This window comes from Anomaloglossus baeobatrachus, chromosome 2 (genome assembly GCF_048569485.1).
Source record: "Anomaloglossus baeobatrachus isolate aAnoBae1 chromosome 2, aAnoBae1.hap1, whole genome shotgun sequence".
NCBI lineage: Eukaryota > Metazoa > Chordata > Amphibia > Anura > Aromobatidae > Anomaloglossus > Anomaloglossus baeobatrachus.
Genome location: NC_134354.1, coordinates 425165448 through 425180814, shown reverse-complemented (window position 1 = coordinate 425180814; position 15367 = coordinate 425165448). Strand labels below are relative to the sequence as shown.

At 46.0% G+C, this 15367-nt stretch overlaps 1 protein-coding gene across 3 annotated transcripts in view; it reads right to left on the bottom strand.

Annotated features, from left to right (window-relative positions):
- Positions 1–242: 242 nt before the first annotated feature.
- TRIT1 (tRNA isopentenyltransferase 1) overlaps positions 243–15367 on the bottom strand; it is a 51570-nt gene continuing 36445 nt past the window's right edge. Inside the window, exons 9-11 of one of the 3 annotated variants that reach the window (XM_075334158.1) lie at positions 4796–4917; positions 2019–2136; positions 243–1947 (exon numbers count right to left, since the gene is read on the bottom strand). In XM_075334158.1, the coding sequence (XP_075190273.1) occupies positions 1685–1947; positions 2019–2136; positions 4796–4917 (503 nt within the window). In that variant the 3' untranslated portion in view covers positions 243–1684. Of the gene's footprint in view, positions 1948–2018; positions 2151–4795; positions 4918–15367 lie in introns of all 3 variants that reach the window. The other 2 variants (XM_075334159.1, XM_075334160.1) reach the window with 2 other exon arrangements.

The following is a 15367-nucleotide window of genomic DNA, read 5'->3' as shown; positions in this document are numbered from 1 at the left end:
GCATTAAAAATGGCGGATGCCCATGTCCCCCCCCCCCCTTTTCTAAACCAACGCGTTTCGGCAGTTCCTTAGGACTCTGCTTTAATCATGGATGACCTATGATTAAGGCACAGCCAGCCATAAGATAAAACACCACAGAAACGCATTGGTCTGGAAAAGAGGGGGGTCCATGGGCATTCGCCATTTTTAATGACACGTTCTGTCTGGATATTTTTACATTGATCTATTAAAGCTGTTTTTTATGTCTGCAACACTGGCTTCTTTGCATCGATGGATGCCTATGGTTTCTTCTTTTTTGTAATTTAGGTTCCACCCCAATGACAAAATAAGGGTAAGCACACACAGTGAGAAAAACGGAGCAAGTGGAATGTGATTAAAAAAAAAAATGTAAAAATCACATCCCACCCACCCCCATGTTATGAGGCTGCTCCCACGAGCGATTTTTTTTCTCAGCCCTAATCGGCCCGAGAAAATAATCGCAGCATACTGCGGGTGCAATCAGATTCCTTTTCACTCGCACCCATACAAGTCTATGAGTGCGAGAGAAACATCGCATTGCACTCGCATTACATCGGTGTAATACGAGCAGCGTGAGAATCGCATCAGCTGACAATGGAGGAGATTACTCCCTCCCTCTCCTCCGCAGCGCCCGCCACCTCCTCCGCGGCTGTGCTGTGAATACAAGATCATATCACAGTGGCATGACAGTCGCATGACACTTGGCTTACACTCTAGCAGAGCAGAGTGTCAAGCGATTGAATCGCATTAATGCCCGTGTGGCCGCAGCCTAAGATGGAAAAAAATCATGTGTAATTGAAATATGACATATCTGCCAGTAGTTTAGTGAAGATCTTGAGAGCCCAAGAGGTTTTGAGACAGCGGCTGAGACAGGATTTAATCCAGTTTTTGGCCTTAACTATCTCATGCAGAGCCCATCAGATCATATGAATAAAGCAGATATAATTGGTGAACTTTCAGAACCAGCACTATTAATGATCACAAGTAGTGGCACAATTCTGGATGAGATATGTAAGCAGTGGTTTTATAAAGACATAGGTCAATTATAATTGCTACGGAAGCCGAACGCAAGTGTGAAAGTAGCCTTATTAGAGCCTTTACACCAGGAGCATTTAGACTTGTAAAATAGGCAGAAAATCAAATCTATGCCTGCCGTAAATTTACACTGAGATCTTTTGTACTTTTAACATAATTTACATTATTTGTCTTTAGTTAAATCTCTCTACACAATTTTTATATCCGTTTTGGAAAAATGCTAAGTAATGAGAAAGCTGATGTACAATTTCTGAATTTTTTTATTCCAGCCTACGCTAAGAAAGGATTAACATAGGCCATGTAGTGCAATTTAGTCATTTGCTATAGTAAACACTATTACCATGCATACATGTGCTTAAAGCACAAATTTGCATATTTATGTCTGGAAATATATCTGCTTAATGAAAAGAAAATTACAGAAATTTTAGCCTTATGTCTTAGGAGGAAATAGCTTTCTTAAAATAAAGCTAGAAAGCTAAGAACATAATAACATAGGAGTTGAGCAACTAAGAACACCATTATAGATGGAGATCCATTTCACTGCTGTTGTACAGATTAACATAATCTAGACTGACAGAATTCTCCGATCCGTCATTGATTCTCATCAAATAATAAGTAGGTTAGGGTCCAATTATAAGTCTTTAGATTCAACAGCAATTTGCTTCAGAGACTCAGAGTCCTGCACATCCGATGTGTAGTTGGCATGATGGGTGCACATCCTTTTTTCCTGCACATCACAGTAACAGTCTGTAGGAGAGGTTTCCGCTACCTCCTGTAGAGGACTTTCTGTATTGAGGCTGGCGCTCATCTTCCTCTTTTCTACATTTCTTATTTCTTCTTCCTGGTTTCTCCTTTTTTTCACATGATGAAGATGTGATTTGGATTTTGTATGTGCTAAAAAGAAAAACATGAATAAATAAAAAATTAAAAAAAAAGAAAAAAGTAGTTTATTGTCTGCCACCTACCTGTCCACTCATGATCACCAATGATAATTCGATCACACACATCGCAGAATCGACTAGTTCTCTTGCTCTCATTACTGTCTGAAGCAATGTCCATTGGCTTAATGTCCGGAAGCTGATTCTAGAGGTAAGAAACTAAAAAGTCATATGAAAATGACAGCAAGAGACAACGCTGACAATAGACCATAGTCACTCTCTATAACTAGGGACTTTTAAAGGGCACCTATCACCACTTTTTAGGACTATAAGCTGCGGCCAGCACCACCGTGCTCTTATATACAGCATTCTAACATGCTGTATATAAGAGCCCAGGCCGCTGTGAGTACATAAAAAAAACACTTTATAATACTTACCTAATGGTCGCACTGCAGTGGAATAGGGCCTAATGGGCGCCTCCGTTGTCCGGTGCTGGATCCGCCTCTTTCAGCCATCTTTGTTCTCCTTCTCTAGTCGCGGTGCATGACGGGTCCGACGTCATCCACACTCGCCGGCATTCCAGTCCCGAGCAGGCGCACTTTGATCTGCCCTGAGCAGGGCAGATCAAAGTATTGTAGTGCGCCTGCGCAGGAACGGCGAGTGTGTATGACGTAGACGCGTCATGCACACAGGCTTCAGAAAGAGGACGAAGATGGCCAAAAAGGGAGTTGCCCGCACTGGACACACCCATGAGCCCCTTTCCACCGCAGAGCGACCGTTAGGTGAGTATTATAAAGTGCTTTTTATGTTGTCGCAGCGGCCTGGGCTCTTATATACAGCATGTTAGAATGCTGTATATAAGAGCCCGGTGGTGGTGGCCGCAGCTTATAGTCCAAAAAAGTGGTGACAGGTTCCCTTTAAGCAGTTCTTGTAATAAAACATGATTGAAATAATTGTTTCAGTGCTATAATATTGATGACCTATCCCAAGTATAGGTCATCAATAGCAGCGCAGTTGTGGCCAAACATCCCCACTGATCATCTGTTATCAGCTCTGGCAGTTGGATGTAAACAATTGGGAGCTGAAACTTCATAGCTCCACCAAATATTTGTGGCCATTTCCAGGTACTACAGCGCAGTATAGATTTGCCAATCTTTAGACATCTGGAGACAGGTTGAATTCTGAAACTGTCAAAATTGTTTTTGTACGTGTTTATTTCCTAATTAAAGCAACATGCATAAAATACATAAATGTACCAATCTGTGGGGGACTCCATGGACAGTCAAATATTCAGGGAACAACTACTGTCTACAGCAAGTCTAAGGAGTGCGCAAAAGGTTTCCGGTAATACTATTAATTGCTGAAAGAGAAGCAATTGGTTTGGATTCTTACAGGTTGGGGCTTTTACATTTTTTTTACATGCAAGATGTTGCATTATAGGCTGGAGGAGGTGATTGGGAATTTAGAAGTTATCCTCTTTGTTAATAATCAAGACTGTGGTTAACACCGTGTCTATGTGGTGTATAAAAGTCCCGTTTTAATGGCAAAGCTGTACAGCCATTTAACATTGAATGTCAGAATGCTTTTGGCTGTATAAAGTTTCCACACAAATTAGCAGGTAGGTGACAAGAAGGCTGCATTTTCAAATACGTTGTAAAAATCCCTGAGTGCCCGATTCTGGTTTTTTTCCCGTTTTGGGCTGCGTTGCTCCATTGCAGAGATATTCACTTTTACTGCTTTTGTAGAGGAATAGGTGAAATCTCCGCTTGTTGAAACTTAATGCATCTTCACAGTCTTCTCGGGGGGTGTACACTTTCACCACTTCATTGAAGTCACTGTCATTCACATCCCAGCAGCTGATCTAGCATTTTAGCAGTCTCAGAGGAAGGAGTGAAAGCGCGCCCCCCCCCCCCCCCAAAGAGGACTAAAGAAACACTCGGTTGGCCTGCATGCAGAGATCTCACATACTGAGCTGAACAAAACAAAAACGTGAATGTTAACAATGGAATGACAATTGTAGAAACGGTAGGGCTCACAGATTTTTTACAAGGTATTTAACTCATTTTCTTTTTGAGAGAGTGAAAGAGACAGAGACAGAGAGAAAGAGACAGAGACAGAGAGAAAGAGACAGAGAGAAAGAGACAGAGAGAAAGAGTCAGAGAGAGAGAGAGACAGAGTCAGAGAGACAGAGTCAGAGAGACAGAGTCAGAGAGACAGAGTCAGAGAGACAGAGTCAGAGAGACAGAGTCAGAGAGACAGAGTCAGAGAGACAGAGTCAGAGAGACTGATTTTACATGATTTTGGACGTTCTGTTGGGCATGCTCAGTAAAACGTGACATATTCCTGTGCTGGAATCCGTTGCGTGACGCAGGATAATGGAATCCTGCACCATAGATTTAGATTATGCCTCCTGACTGATTCCAACGGAATCCTTCGGGGTGGATTTTTTTGCAACATGCTGCGTCCTGCCACCCGACGGTCAGTCAATAAACGGCTGATGCGCCGTGTGACGGATGCAACGCAGGGTCATCAGTCACAATCCGCCGCTCATACAAGTCTATGGGAAATAACAGAATCCGCCAAATGGATTGCGTTGTTTATCAGAGCGGCGGATTGTGACAGATCCTAAACAACGGAAATGTGAACATAGCCTTAATGGTGGAGTCACCTTCATACATTGCCAACCCCACTTACACAGATATTTAGAAGCAGCAATACCCAAAATTCACCACAATGAAATGGAATTAAACAGCAGGTAGTATTAGTATGTATCATTACCTGTTCTAATAGGAGCAATTGGCTTAAAATATAGCAAAATAACAAACCACATTTATTCCAAGTGTGGAGTAATTTAATCTGCAAACCTGGAGGAAGCTGTTGACAATCTGCATAGCAGGTGACAGAACATTTTTCTCCCAAGCCGAGATATCGGTCACATCCAGCCGATACACACGTGGAACATTTGGTCCAGGCCCTATAAATAAAGCTAAACTTGCTGTTAATTGCAAAAATATATTTTACATTCCAAAGAAACAAGTGCATGCATCAATGTTTCAATGCTTTATACTCTAAACATTTAGCATACAAATGAAAAATTAAGTGGGGCAGGAGGAGCAGGAAGATGGCAAGGTCCATTACACATAGAATAAGGAACCTGGTCAGGGGCTAAAGAAAGCGTTCTGAAACCTTTCTGCACCTCCTGACTAACAGAATTACTCATTTGTATGCCGAACATCTAGAGAATAAATCATAGAAGCATTGATGAATGCCACTTCCTTTTGAGAAATGTTATATCTGCTGTCTATTTAATTTGTAGTATGAGCAACACCGATATCAATGAGGCCTGCCCTGTTATAGTGAACTGGGAGCAAACAGTAGAGAAGTGCTGTTCTATGCGGAGGCTTTTATTGGAAAATAAACAAAAGAAAAATGTAAAATCAAATTATTTGGTGTGATCACCCTTTGACTTCAAAACAACATCAATATATAAAGTGCCTTGAAAAAGTATTCATAACCGTTAACTTTTCAAAATAATTTCACGTTACACCCACATATGTAACTGTATTTTATTAAGATTTTGTGTGATAGTGCAAAACAAAGAAGCAAATATTTGTGAAATGTAAAGGGTAAATCATACATGGTATTAAGAATGTAAATCTGAAAATTGTGACGTGCAGTGGTATTCACCATTTTAGTATGATACCAATAAATAAAATCTTGAGTGACCAATTGTCTCACCCTAATTAGTAAATTGAGCCCACCTATGTGTAATTTATTCTCACCATAACTACAACTGTTCTGTCAAAACCTGAGAGGTTTGTTTGAGAACATTACGCATCAAACAACAATGCAAAAGCCAAGGAACACACCAGATAGGTTATGGATAAAGTTGTGGAGAAGAGTAAAGCAGGGTTGGGTTGTAAAAGAAAACAAAATAGCCCAAGCTGTGAACATCTCACAGAGTATTGTTTAATCCATCATCCAAAATTGGAAGTATTAAGGCACAACAGCAAACCTACCAAAATATGGCCGCCACCTAAACTGCCAGCAGAAGCAAGGAACTCTGCACTCTGGAGTAGCTACAGAGAACCAGAGCTCAGGAGGGAGAATCTGTCTAAATGACAACTGTTAGTTTAGGATCACACAAGAGTATAATTATAGAATAAAAAAAAAAAATGTTTTAAAGCAAGGTCATTAGAAGACCTGTTTGCAAAAAAAAACATGTAGGGGACATAGGTAGGTTGTGGAAGAAGGTGCTCTGGTCAGATGAAACCAAAGTAGAACTTTCTGGGCTAAATGCAAAACGCTGTATGTGGCAGAAAACGAAAAAACTGCACATCACCCTAAAGAAGGGAATTTTGTTACTTACCGTAAATTCCTTTTCTTCTAGCTCTTATTGGGAGACCCAGACGATTGGGTATAGCTACTGCCCTCTGGAGGCCACACAAAGCACTACATCAAAAGTGCAAGGCCCCTCCCCCTCTGGCTATACCCCCCCCGTGGTATCACGGGTTCTCCAGTTTTAGTGCCAAAGCAAGAAGGAGGAAGCCAATAACTGGTTTAAACAAATTAACTCCGAATAACATCGGAGAACTGAAAAACCGTTCAACATGAACAACATGTGTACCCGCAAACAACAAAAAAACATCCCGAAGGACAACAGGGCGGGTGCTGGGTCTCCCAATAAGAGCTAGAAGAAAAGGAATTTACGGTAAGTAACAAAATTCCCTTCTTCTTCAGCGCTCTATTGGGAGACCCAGACGATTGGGACGTCCAAAAGCTGTCCCTGGGTGGGTAAAGAAATACCTCATGTTAGAGCTGCAAAACAGCCCTCCCCTACGGGGGTGTCACTGCCGCCTGCAGGACTCTTCTACCTAAGCTGGCATCCGCCGAAGCATAGGTATGCACCTGATAATGCTTGGTGAAAGTGTGCAGACTGGACCAGGTAGCTGCCTGGCACACCTGTTGAGCCGAAGCCTGGTGACGTAATGCCCAGGACGCACCCACGGCTCTGGTTGAGTGGGCTTTAAGCCCTGAAGGAACCGGAAGCCCCGCAGAACGGTAGGCCTCTAGAATTGGTTCTTTGATCCATCGAGCCAGGGTGGCTTTAGAAGCCTGCAACCCCTTGCGCGGACCAGCGACAAGGACAAAAAAGTGCATCGGCCCGGCGCATGGGCGCCGTGCGGGAAATGTAGATTCTGAGTGCTCTCACCAAATCTAGCAAACGTAAATCATTCTCATACCGGTGAACCGGATGAGTGCAAAAAGACGGTAAGGAGATATCCTGATTAAGATGAAACGAGGATACGACCTTAGGGAGAAACTCCGGAATGGGGCGCAGCACTACCTTGTCCTGGTGAAACACCAGGAAGGGAGCCTTGGATGACAGAGCTGCCAGCTCAGACACTCGCCGAAGCGATGTGATCGCAACGAGAAACGCCACCTTCTGTGACAGGCGAGAAAAAGAAACTTCCTTCAGAGTCTCGAAAGGCGGCTTCTGGAGAGCAACTAGAACCCTGTTCAGATCCCATGGATCTAACGGCCGCTTGTACGGGGGTACGATATGACAAACCCCCTGCGGGAACGTGCACACCTTAGAAAGACGTGCTAGCCGCTTCTGAAAAAAACACGGATAGTGCTGAGACTTGCCCTTTGAGGGAGTCGAGCGACGAGCCCTTTTCTGACTCCTATTGTAGGAAGGAAAGAAAAGTAGGCAATGCAAATGGCCAGGGAGACACTCCCTGAGTAGAGCACCAGAATAAGAAAATCTTCCACGTTCTGTGGTATATCTTAGCAGACGTGGGCTTCCTAGCCAGTCTCATGGTGGCAACGACCCCTTGGGATAATCCTGAAGACGCTAGGATCCAGGACACAAAAGCCACCCAGTCAGGTTCAGGGCCGCAGAAGTCCGATGGAGAAAACGGCCCTTGGGACAGTAAGTCTGGTCGGTCTGGTAGTGACCACGGTCGGCCGACCGTGAGATGCCACAGATCCGGGTACCACGATCTCCTCGGCCAGTCTGGTGCGACGAGTATGACTCGGCTGCAATCGGATCTGATTTTGCGCAGTACTCTGGGCAAGAGTGCCAGAGGTGGAAACACATATGTGAGCCGGAACTGCGACCAATCTTGCACTAAGGCGTCTGCCGCCAGAGCTCTGTGATCGCGCGATCGTGCCATAAATGCCGGGACCTTGTTGGTGTGCCGAGACGCCATTAGGTCGACGTCCGGCACCCCCCAGCGGCAACAGATTTCCTGAAACACGTCCGAGTGAAGGGACCATTCCCCCGCGTCCATACCCTGGCGACTGAGGAAGTCTGCTTCCCAGTTTTCTACGCCCGGGATGTGAACTGCGGATATGGTGGATGCTGTGTCCTCCACCCACATGAGGATTCGCCGGACTTCCTGGAAGGCTTGCTGACTGCGCGCCCCTTCTTGGTGGTTGATGTATGCCACCGCTGTGGAGATGTCCGACTGGATTCGGATCTGCTCTCTTTCTAGCCACTTCTAGAAGGCTAATAGGGTAAGATACCCTGCCCCGATTTGAACATCGATCTGAAGGGTGGACTCCTGCTGAGTCCACGTCCCCTGAGCCATGTGGCGGAGACAAACTGCTCCCCACCCTGACAGACTCGTATCTGTCGTGACCAGTGCCCAGGATGGGGGCTATGGCCACTATAGCAGAGAGTCCTCGGCCGTCTGGGAAAGGGAGACTTCCCTGTCCAGGGAGGTTGACTGCCCGTCCCATTGGCGGAGAATGTCCCATTGCCGTTGGCGCAGATGAAACTGCGCAAAGAGAACTGCCTCGATGGCTGCCACCATCTTCCTTAGGAAGTGCATGAGGCGCCTTAAGGGGTGCGACTGGCCTTGAAGGAGAGACTGCACCTCTGTCTGCAGTGAACGCTGCTTGTTCAGCGGAAGCTTCACTATTGCTGATAGAGTATAAAACTCCATGCCGAGATACGTTAGTGATTGAGTCGGAGACAGATTTGACCTTGCCAAATTGATGATCCACCCGAAAGTCTGGAGAGTCTCCAGCGTAACATTCAGGCTGCATTGGCATGCCTCGAGGGAGGGTGCTTTGACGAGTAGATCGTCCAAGTATGGGATCACCGGGTGTCCCTGAAAGTGCAAGACTGCTACCACTGCTGCCAGGACCTTGGTGAACACCCGTGGGGCTGTCGCCAGACTGAATGGCAGAGCTACGAACTGAAGATGTTCGTCTCCTATCACAAAACGTAGAAAACGTTGGTGCTCCGTAGCAATTGGCACGTGGAGATAGGCATCTTTGATGTCTGTTGAGGCAAGGAAGTCTCCTCGAGACATTGAGGTAATGACGGATCGGAGGGATCCCATCCGGAACCGCCTGGAGTTCGCATGCTCGTTGAGCAGTGTCAGGACCAGAACGGGACGGAAGGAACCGTCCTTTTTTGGAGCCACAAAGAGATTGGAGTACAAACCCTCGCCCTCGTTCCTGAGGGGGGACAGGGATCACCACTCCTTCTGCTCTTAGAGCATCCACCGCCTGCAGCAGGGAAATGGAGTCGGAGGACGAGATTAGAACACTGTCCTGTGCACGTGAGCACAATGTTCGCCACCCACCGGTCTGTGACCTGTGGCAGCTAAATGTCGCCAAAGGCGGGGGGTTCTGCCATCAACCGCGGATGCGGAGAGAGAGAGAGAACTGAGAGTCCTGAGGAGACCGCCTTGTAGCGGTTCCTCCGACTGCCTTCCTTGGGCGTGATTGAGCCCGGCCGGAATCTGAGCCCGTCTGAGGTTTAGTAGCCCTTTTGCCCGAGGACAATTGGGACCTACCGGAGCTTGGGAAGGACCGAAACCTCGACTGTACTTTTAGGACAGTATTAACAGGGTAAGTCGCAGTGCAGACATTGCGGGTTACGGACGCCTCTGCGGTACAGATGTCCCTGTGCTCAAGGCCAGCTGCGCAAGAACAGCTGAAAAGGTTATGTTGCCTATACGGCTGTGGATGCCGGAGCAACCGACACGCCGATAGCTTCCTAGACAGATTTCAACCAGAGTCCATCTGTCTGTGACTGGCGTCTTTAAGTGAAGCCCCATCTCCAGTGCAACTATGTCTCTAGACGCAAGCCTGGAGATTGGAGAATCCACCTTTGGACCCTGGGTCCAGCACTGACCGCGTCAGGGGAAAAGGGATAACGTGTATCCTAAAAACGTTTGGAGAAGACGCTTATCTGGTAAGCGTGGTGTTCCTGGACTGCTTCTCTGAAGTCAGCGTGGCCAGAAAAATACTCAACATCTGTGTGAGATACTGAAAAGGGACTTCTCCTGTTCGTCTCCTATCTCCACTGGGGGAGCTGAGGGAGAAAGATCCAACCTTCCATTGATGGACGGTATAGGATCATTCCGTATGGCGTTACCACCCGGTGTATCCGGATCGATAACTATGTCAGAATCAAAGCCCTGAAGAGCTGCCTTTTGGTCCAGTAGATTGCCCATGGCCTGTCTGGACTGCAAGTCTCTATATTATGACTACTCCGTCCCTGTCCATGGACAGGGTTGACAGGTGGTTTCTTTGGCCACAACTAGTAGAGACCCAGGCAGACGAAGTGCTAGAGACCCCGGCACGTGCTACGGGGGAGCATGCACACAATGGGACGGTGTCATGAACAGCCTCCCATGTAGTAAAAACAGCACTGAAAATCTGTGTAGCTGTTTTGCCGCTGCCGACTAGCTATCTAGAATTATATAGCCAAGATTGGTGACCGTACAGTGCAATGTATAGCATACAGGCATAAAGTACAAATGACCACTGCAGCACAAGCAATACAAGCAGCATAGAAGCCTGTGCCCTGGCACCCCTGCTCCTATGCTGCTGTATACTAGTCATCTAGGGGAATATAGCCAAGAGTGACCCTACAGTGCAATGTATAGCATACAAGCACAAGTACAAATGAACACTGCAGCACATGCAATACAAGCAGCATAGAAGCCTGTGCCCTGGCACCCCAGCTCTTCTGCTGCTGTAGACAAGTCATCCAGGGGAATATAGCCCAGAAGAGTGACCATACAGTGCAATGTATAGCATACAAGCACAAGTACAAATGCACACTGCAGCCCATGCAATACAAGCAGCATAGAAAAAAACCTGTGCCCCAGCACCCTTGGTTTTCTGCTGCTGTAGTCTAGCCATTCCAGGAGAATATAGCTAAGACTAGCGACTGTACAGTGCAATGTATAACACATAAACACAAATGAACACCTCAGTCGTGCAATACAAGCAGCCTAGAAAGCCTGTGCCTTAGCACACCTGCTTTCCTGCTGCTAATGTGTCGCTCCCCAAGCGGGCATATAGCGACCTGTGCAGTTAAAAACAACACATGTACACACTGCAGTTATCTGTGGTCAGCACTATGTGTGCCGCTTACCGCCCGCCTATAAGCGGGTGTATGATCGCCACCGTCCTGCCTGGTTGCCGAAATCCGAGCTCGGACTTCAGTAATGGCTGCCGGCTTCTTCCCCAGCTCATGTGAGGAGGGGCGGGCCGTGGGCGTGCCCCCAAGGCAGAGCGGGAATCCGGCGCCCGACAGTGTGCAGTGAGAGGGCTGGAGCATGTAAAAAAGGCTCCAGCCCTCGGCGCTGCTGATTGCTCAGCGCCTGTCCCCTTCCCTGAGTGACAGGGAGGGGGCGGGAACGAAGCGGCACTAGGCCGCAGAAGCCGGGGACTGGATTTATAAGCACCGCCGCCGTAAAAGCGCGGTCGGCGCCCAGTCCCCGGCGAACTACAAGTCCCAGCCGCGCCGCCGCTCCCGGAGCGTCCGGCGCGGTAGTTCCCAAAACACAAAGTCACTCAGCAAAGCTGCAGTGACTGTAACCCATTACTGTCCCCGGCGCACTAGCACACCCAGCAAGTCTGGAGTGTGCTGTGCCTGTGTGTACGGGGACACAGAGTACCTGTAATGGTGCAGGGCCATGTCCCTGAACGGTACTCCAGCTCCGAATCCAGCAGGTTCAAATGGGTCTGTGGATGGAGCCCGGCGTCAGAGCTTTGAGGCCGGCAGGATCCCACTTCCACAGAGCCCCTCAGGGGGATGTGGAAGGAAAACAGCATGTCAGGCTCCAGCCCTGTACCAGCAATAGGTACCTCAACCTTACAACACCATCCAGGGGTGAGAAGGGAGCATGCTGGGGACACTATATGTGTCCTCTTTTCTTCCATCCGAAATAGTCAGCAGCTACTGCTGACTAAAATCTGTGGAGCTATGCGTGGATGTCTGACCTCCTTCGCACACAAAGCTAAAACTGGAGAACCCGTGATACCACGGGGGGGGTATAGCCAGAGGGGGAGGGGCCTTGCACTTTTGATGTAGTGCTTTGTGTGGCCTCCAGAGGGCAGTAGCTATACCCAATCGTCTGGGTCTCCCAATAGAGCGCTGAAGAAAACACCATCTCCATTGTCACACATGGTGATGCTCCCATTATGTTGTGGGAATGCTTTTCTTCAGAAGAGACTGGGAAGCTGATCAGAGTCGAAAGATGGATGGTGCTAAATTGAGGTCAAACCTCTGAGGAAAGACTGTAAAAGACTGGGGCATAGGCTGACCTTCCAGCAGGACAATGACCCTAAACAACTTGATAGAGCTACAATGAAATGGTTTAAATAAAAGCATCTTCATGTGATTAAATGGCCCAGTCATAGTCCAGACCTAAATCCCATAGAGAATCTGTAGAAAAACCTGAACATTGCTGATCACAGATGTGCTCCATCCAATATCACTGAGTTAGAGCTATTTTACACAGAAGAATGGGCAAAAATGTCAGCCTCTAGATGTGCAAAGCTGGTGAGACATAGCCCAAAAGACTTGCAGCAGTAATGACAAAGAATGGTTGTCTTACAAAGTATTGAGTCAGGCGGCTGAATACAAATGATCGTCACAATTTTAAGATTTTAAAATATTTCGAAAACCAGGTATCATTTCCCTTACACTTCACAAATACTTGCTACCTAATGTTGTTGGTATATCATATAAAATTTAAGTTTCGGGGTGTAATGCAAAAAAAAGAAAAAAAAACCCGTGGAAAAGTTCACAGGGTATGAGTACTTTTTCAAAGGCACTAATTGTTATATATATATATATATATATATATATACACACACACACACAGTTAGGTCCAGAAATATTTGGACAGTGACACAAGTTTTGTTATTTTAGGTGTTTACAAAAACATGTTCAGAAATACAATTATATATATAATATGGGCTGAAAGTGCACACTCCCAGCTGCAATATGAGAGTTTTCACATCCAAATCGGAGAAAGGGTTTAGGAATCATAGCTCTGTAATGCATAGCCTCCTCTTTTTCAAGGGACCAAAAGTAATTGGACAAGGGACTCTAAGGGCTGCAATTAACTCTGAAGGCGTCTCCCTCATTAACCTGTAATTAATGAAGTAGTTAAAAGGTCTGGGGTTGATTACAGGTGTGTGGTTTTGCATTTGGAAGCTGTTGCTGTGACCAGATAACATGCGGTTTAAGGAACTCTCAATTGAGGTGAAGCAGAACATCCTGAGGCTGAAAAAAAAAGAAAAAATCCATCAGAGAGATAGCAGACATGCTTGGAGTAGCAAAATCAACAGTCGGGTACATTCTGAGAAAACAGGAATTGACTGGTGAGCTTGGGAACTCAAAAAGGCCTGGGCGTCCACGGATGACAACAGTGGTGGATGATCGCCGCATACTTTGGTGAAGAAGAACCCGTTCACAACATCAACTGAAGTCCAGAACACTCTCAGTGAAGTAGGTGTATCTGTCTCTAAGTCAACAGTAAAGAGAAGACTCCATGACAGTAAATACAAAGGGTTCACATCTAGATGCAAACCATTCATCAATTCCAAAAATAGACAGGCCAGAGTTAAATTTGCTGAAAAACACCTCATGAAGCCAGCTCAGTTCTGGAAAAGTATTCTATGGACAGATGAGAAAAAGATCAACCTGTACCAGAATGATGGGAAGAAAAAAGTTTGGAGAAGAAAGGGAACGGCACATGATCCAAGGCACACCACATCCTCTGTAAAACATGGTGGAGGCAACGTGATGGCATGGGCATGCATGGCTTTCAATGGCATTGGGTCACTTGTGTTTATTGATGACATAACAGCAGACAAGAGTAGCCGGATGAATTCTGAAGTGTACCGGGATATACTTTCAGCCCAGATTCAGCCAAATGCCGCAAAGTTGATCGGACGGCGCTTCATAGTACAGATGGACAATGACCCCAAGCATACAGCCAAAGCTACCCAGGAGTTCATGAGTGCAAAAAAGTGGAACATTCTGCAATGGCCAAGTCAATCACCAGATCTTAACCCAATTGAGCATGCATTTCACTTGCTCAAATTCAGACTTAAGACGGAAAGACTCACAAACAAACAAGACCTGAAGGCTGCGGCTGTAAAGGCCTGGCAAAGCATTAAGAAGGAGGAAACCCAGCGTTTGGTGATGTCCATGGGTTCCAGACTTAAGGCAGTGATTGCCTCCAAAGGATTCGCAACAAAATATTGAAAATAAAAATATTTTGTTTGGGTTTGGTTTATTTGTCCAATTACTTTTGACCTCCTAAAATGTGGAGTGTTTGTAAAGAAATGTGTACAATTACAACAATTTCTATCAGATATTTTTGTTCAAACCTTCAAATTAAACGTTACAATCTGCACTTGAATTCTGTTGTAGAGGTTTCATTTCAAAACCAATGTGGTGGCATGCAGAGCCCAACTCGCGAAAATTGTGTCACTGTCCAAATATTTCTGGACCTAACTGTAATATATATATATATATATATATATATTTTATATACAGTCCCTGACAGAAGTTCTGTCGCTTATCCATGTTATGTAAATAAACACTTATAACACATGTATATATATATATATATATATATATATATATATATATATATATATATATATATATACATATATATACATATACACACACACACACACACACACACACACACATACACATATATATGTATGGCCCCGAGTCAAGCAAATTTGTGTGTTGCCTTTGGTGTTTTTACACCAGTCCCAGCTAGCTCCGCCAACATTTTGACAAAAAAATTTGGGAGCTGAGGAAGGATGGGGCAGGTCACACACTCAAATTAACACTTATGACACAAATGTGGGTAAAGGCCGCTTTACACGCTGCGATATCATGACAGATATCGCTAGCGTGGGTACCCGCCCCCATCGGTTGTGTGACATAGGCAAATCGCTGCCCGTGGCGCACAACATCGCCCAGACCCGTCACACTACTTACCTGCCCTGCGACGTCGCTGTGACCGGCGAACCGCCTCCTTTCTAAGGGGGTGGTTCGTTCAGCGTCACAGCGACGTCACAGCTGCATCACTGAACCACCGCCCAGTAGAAGCGGAGAGACGGAGATGAGAGGGACGAACATCCCA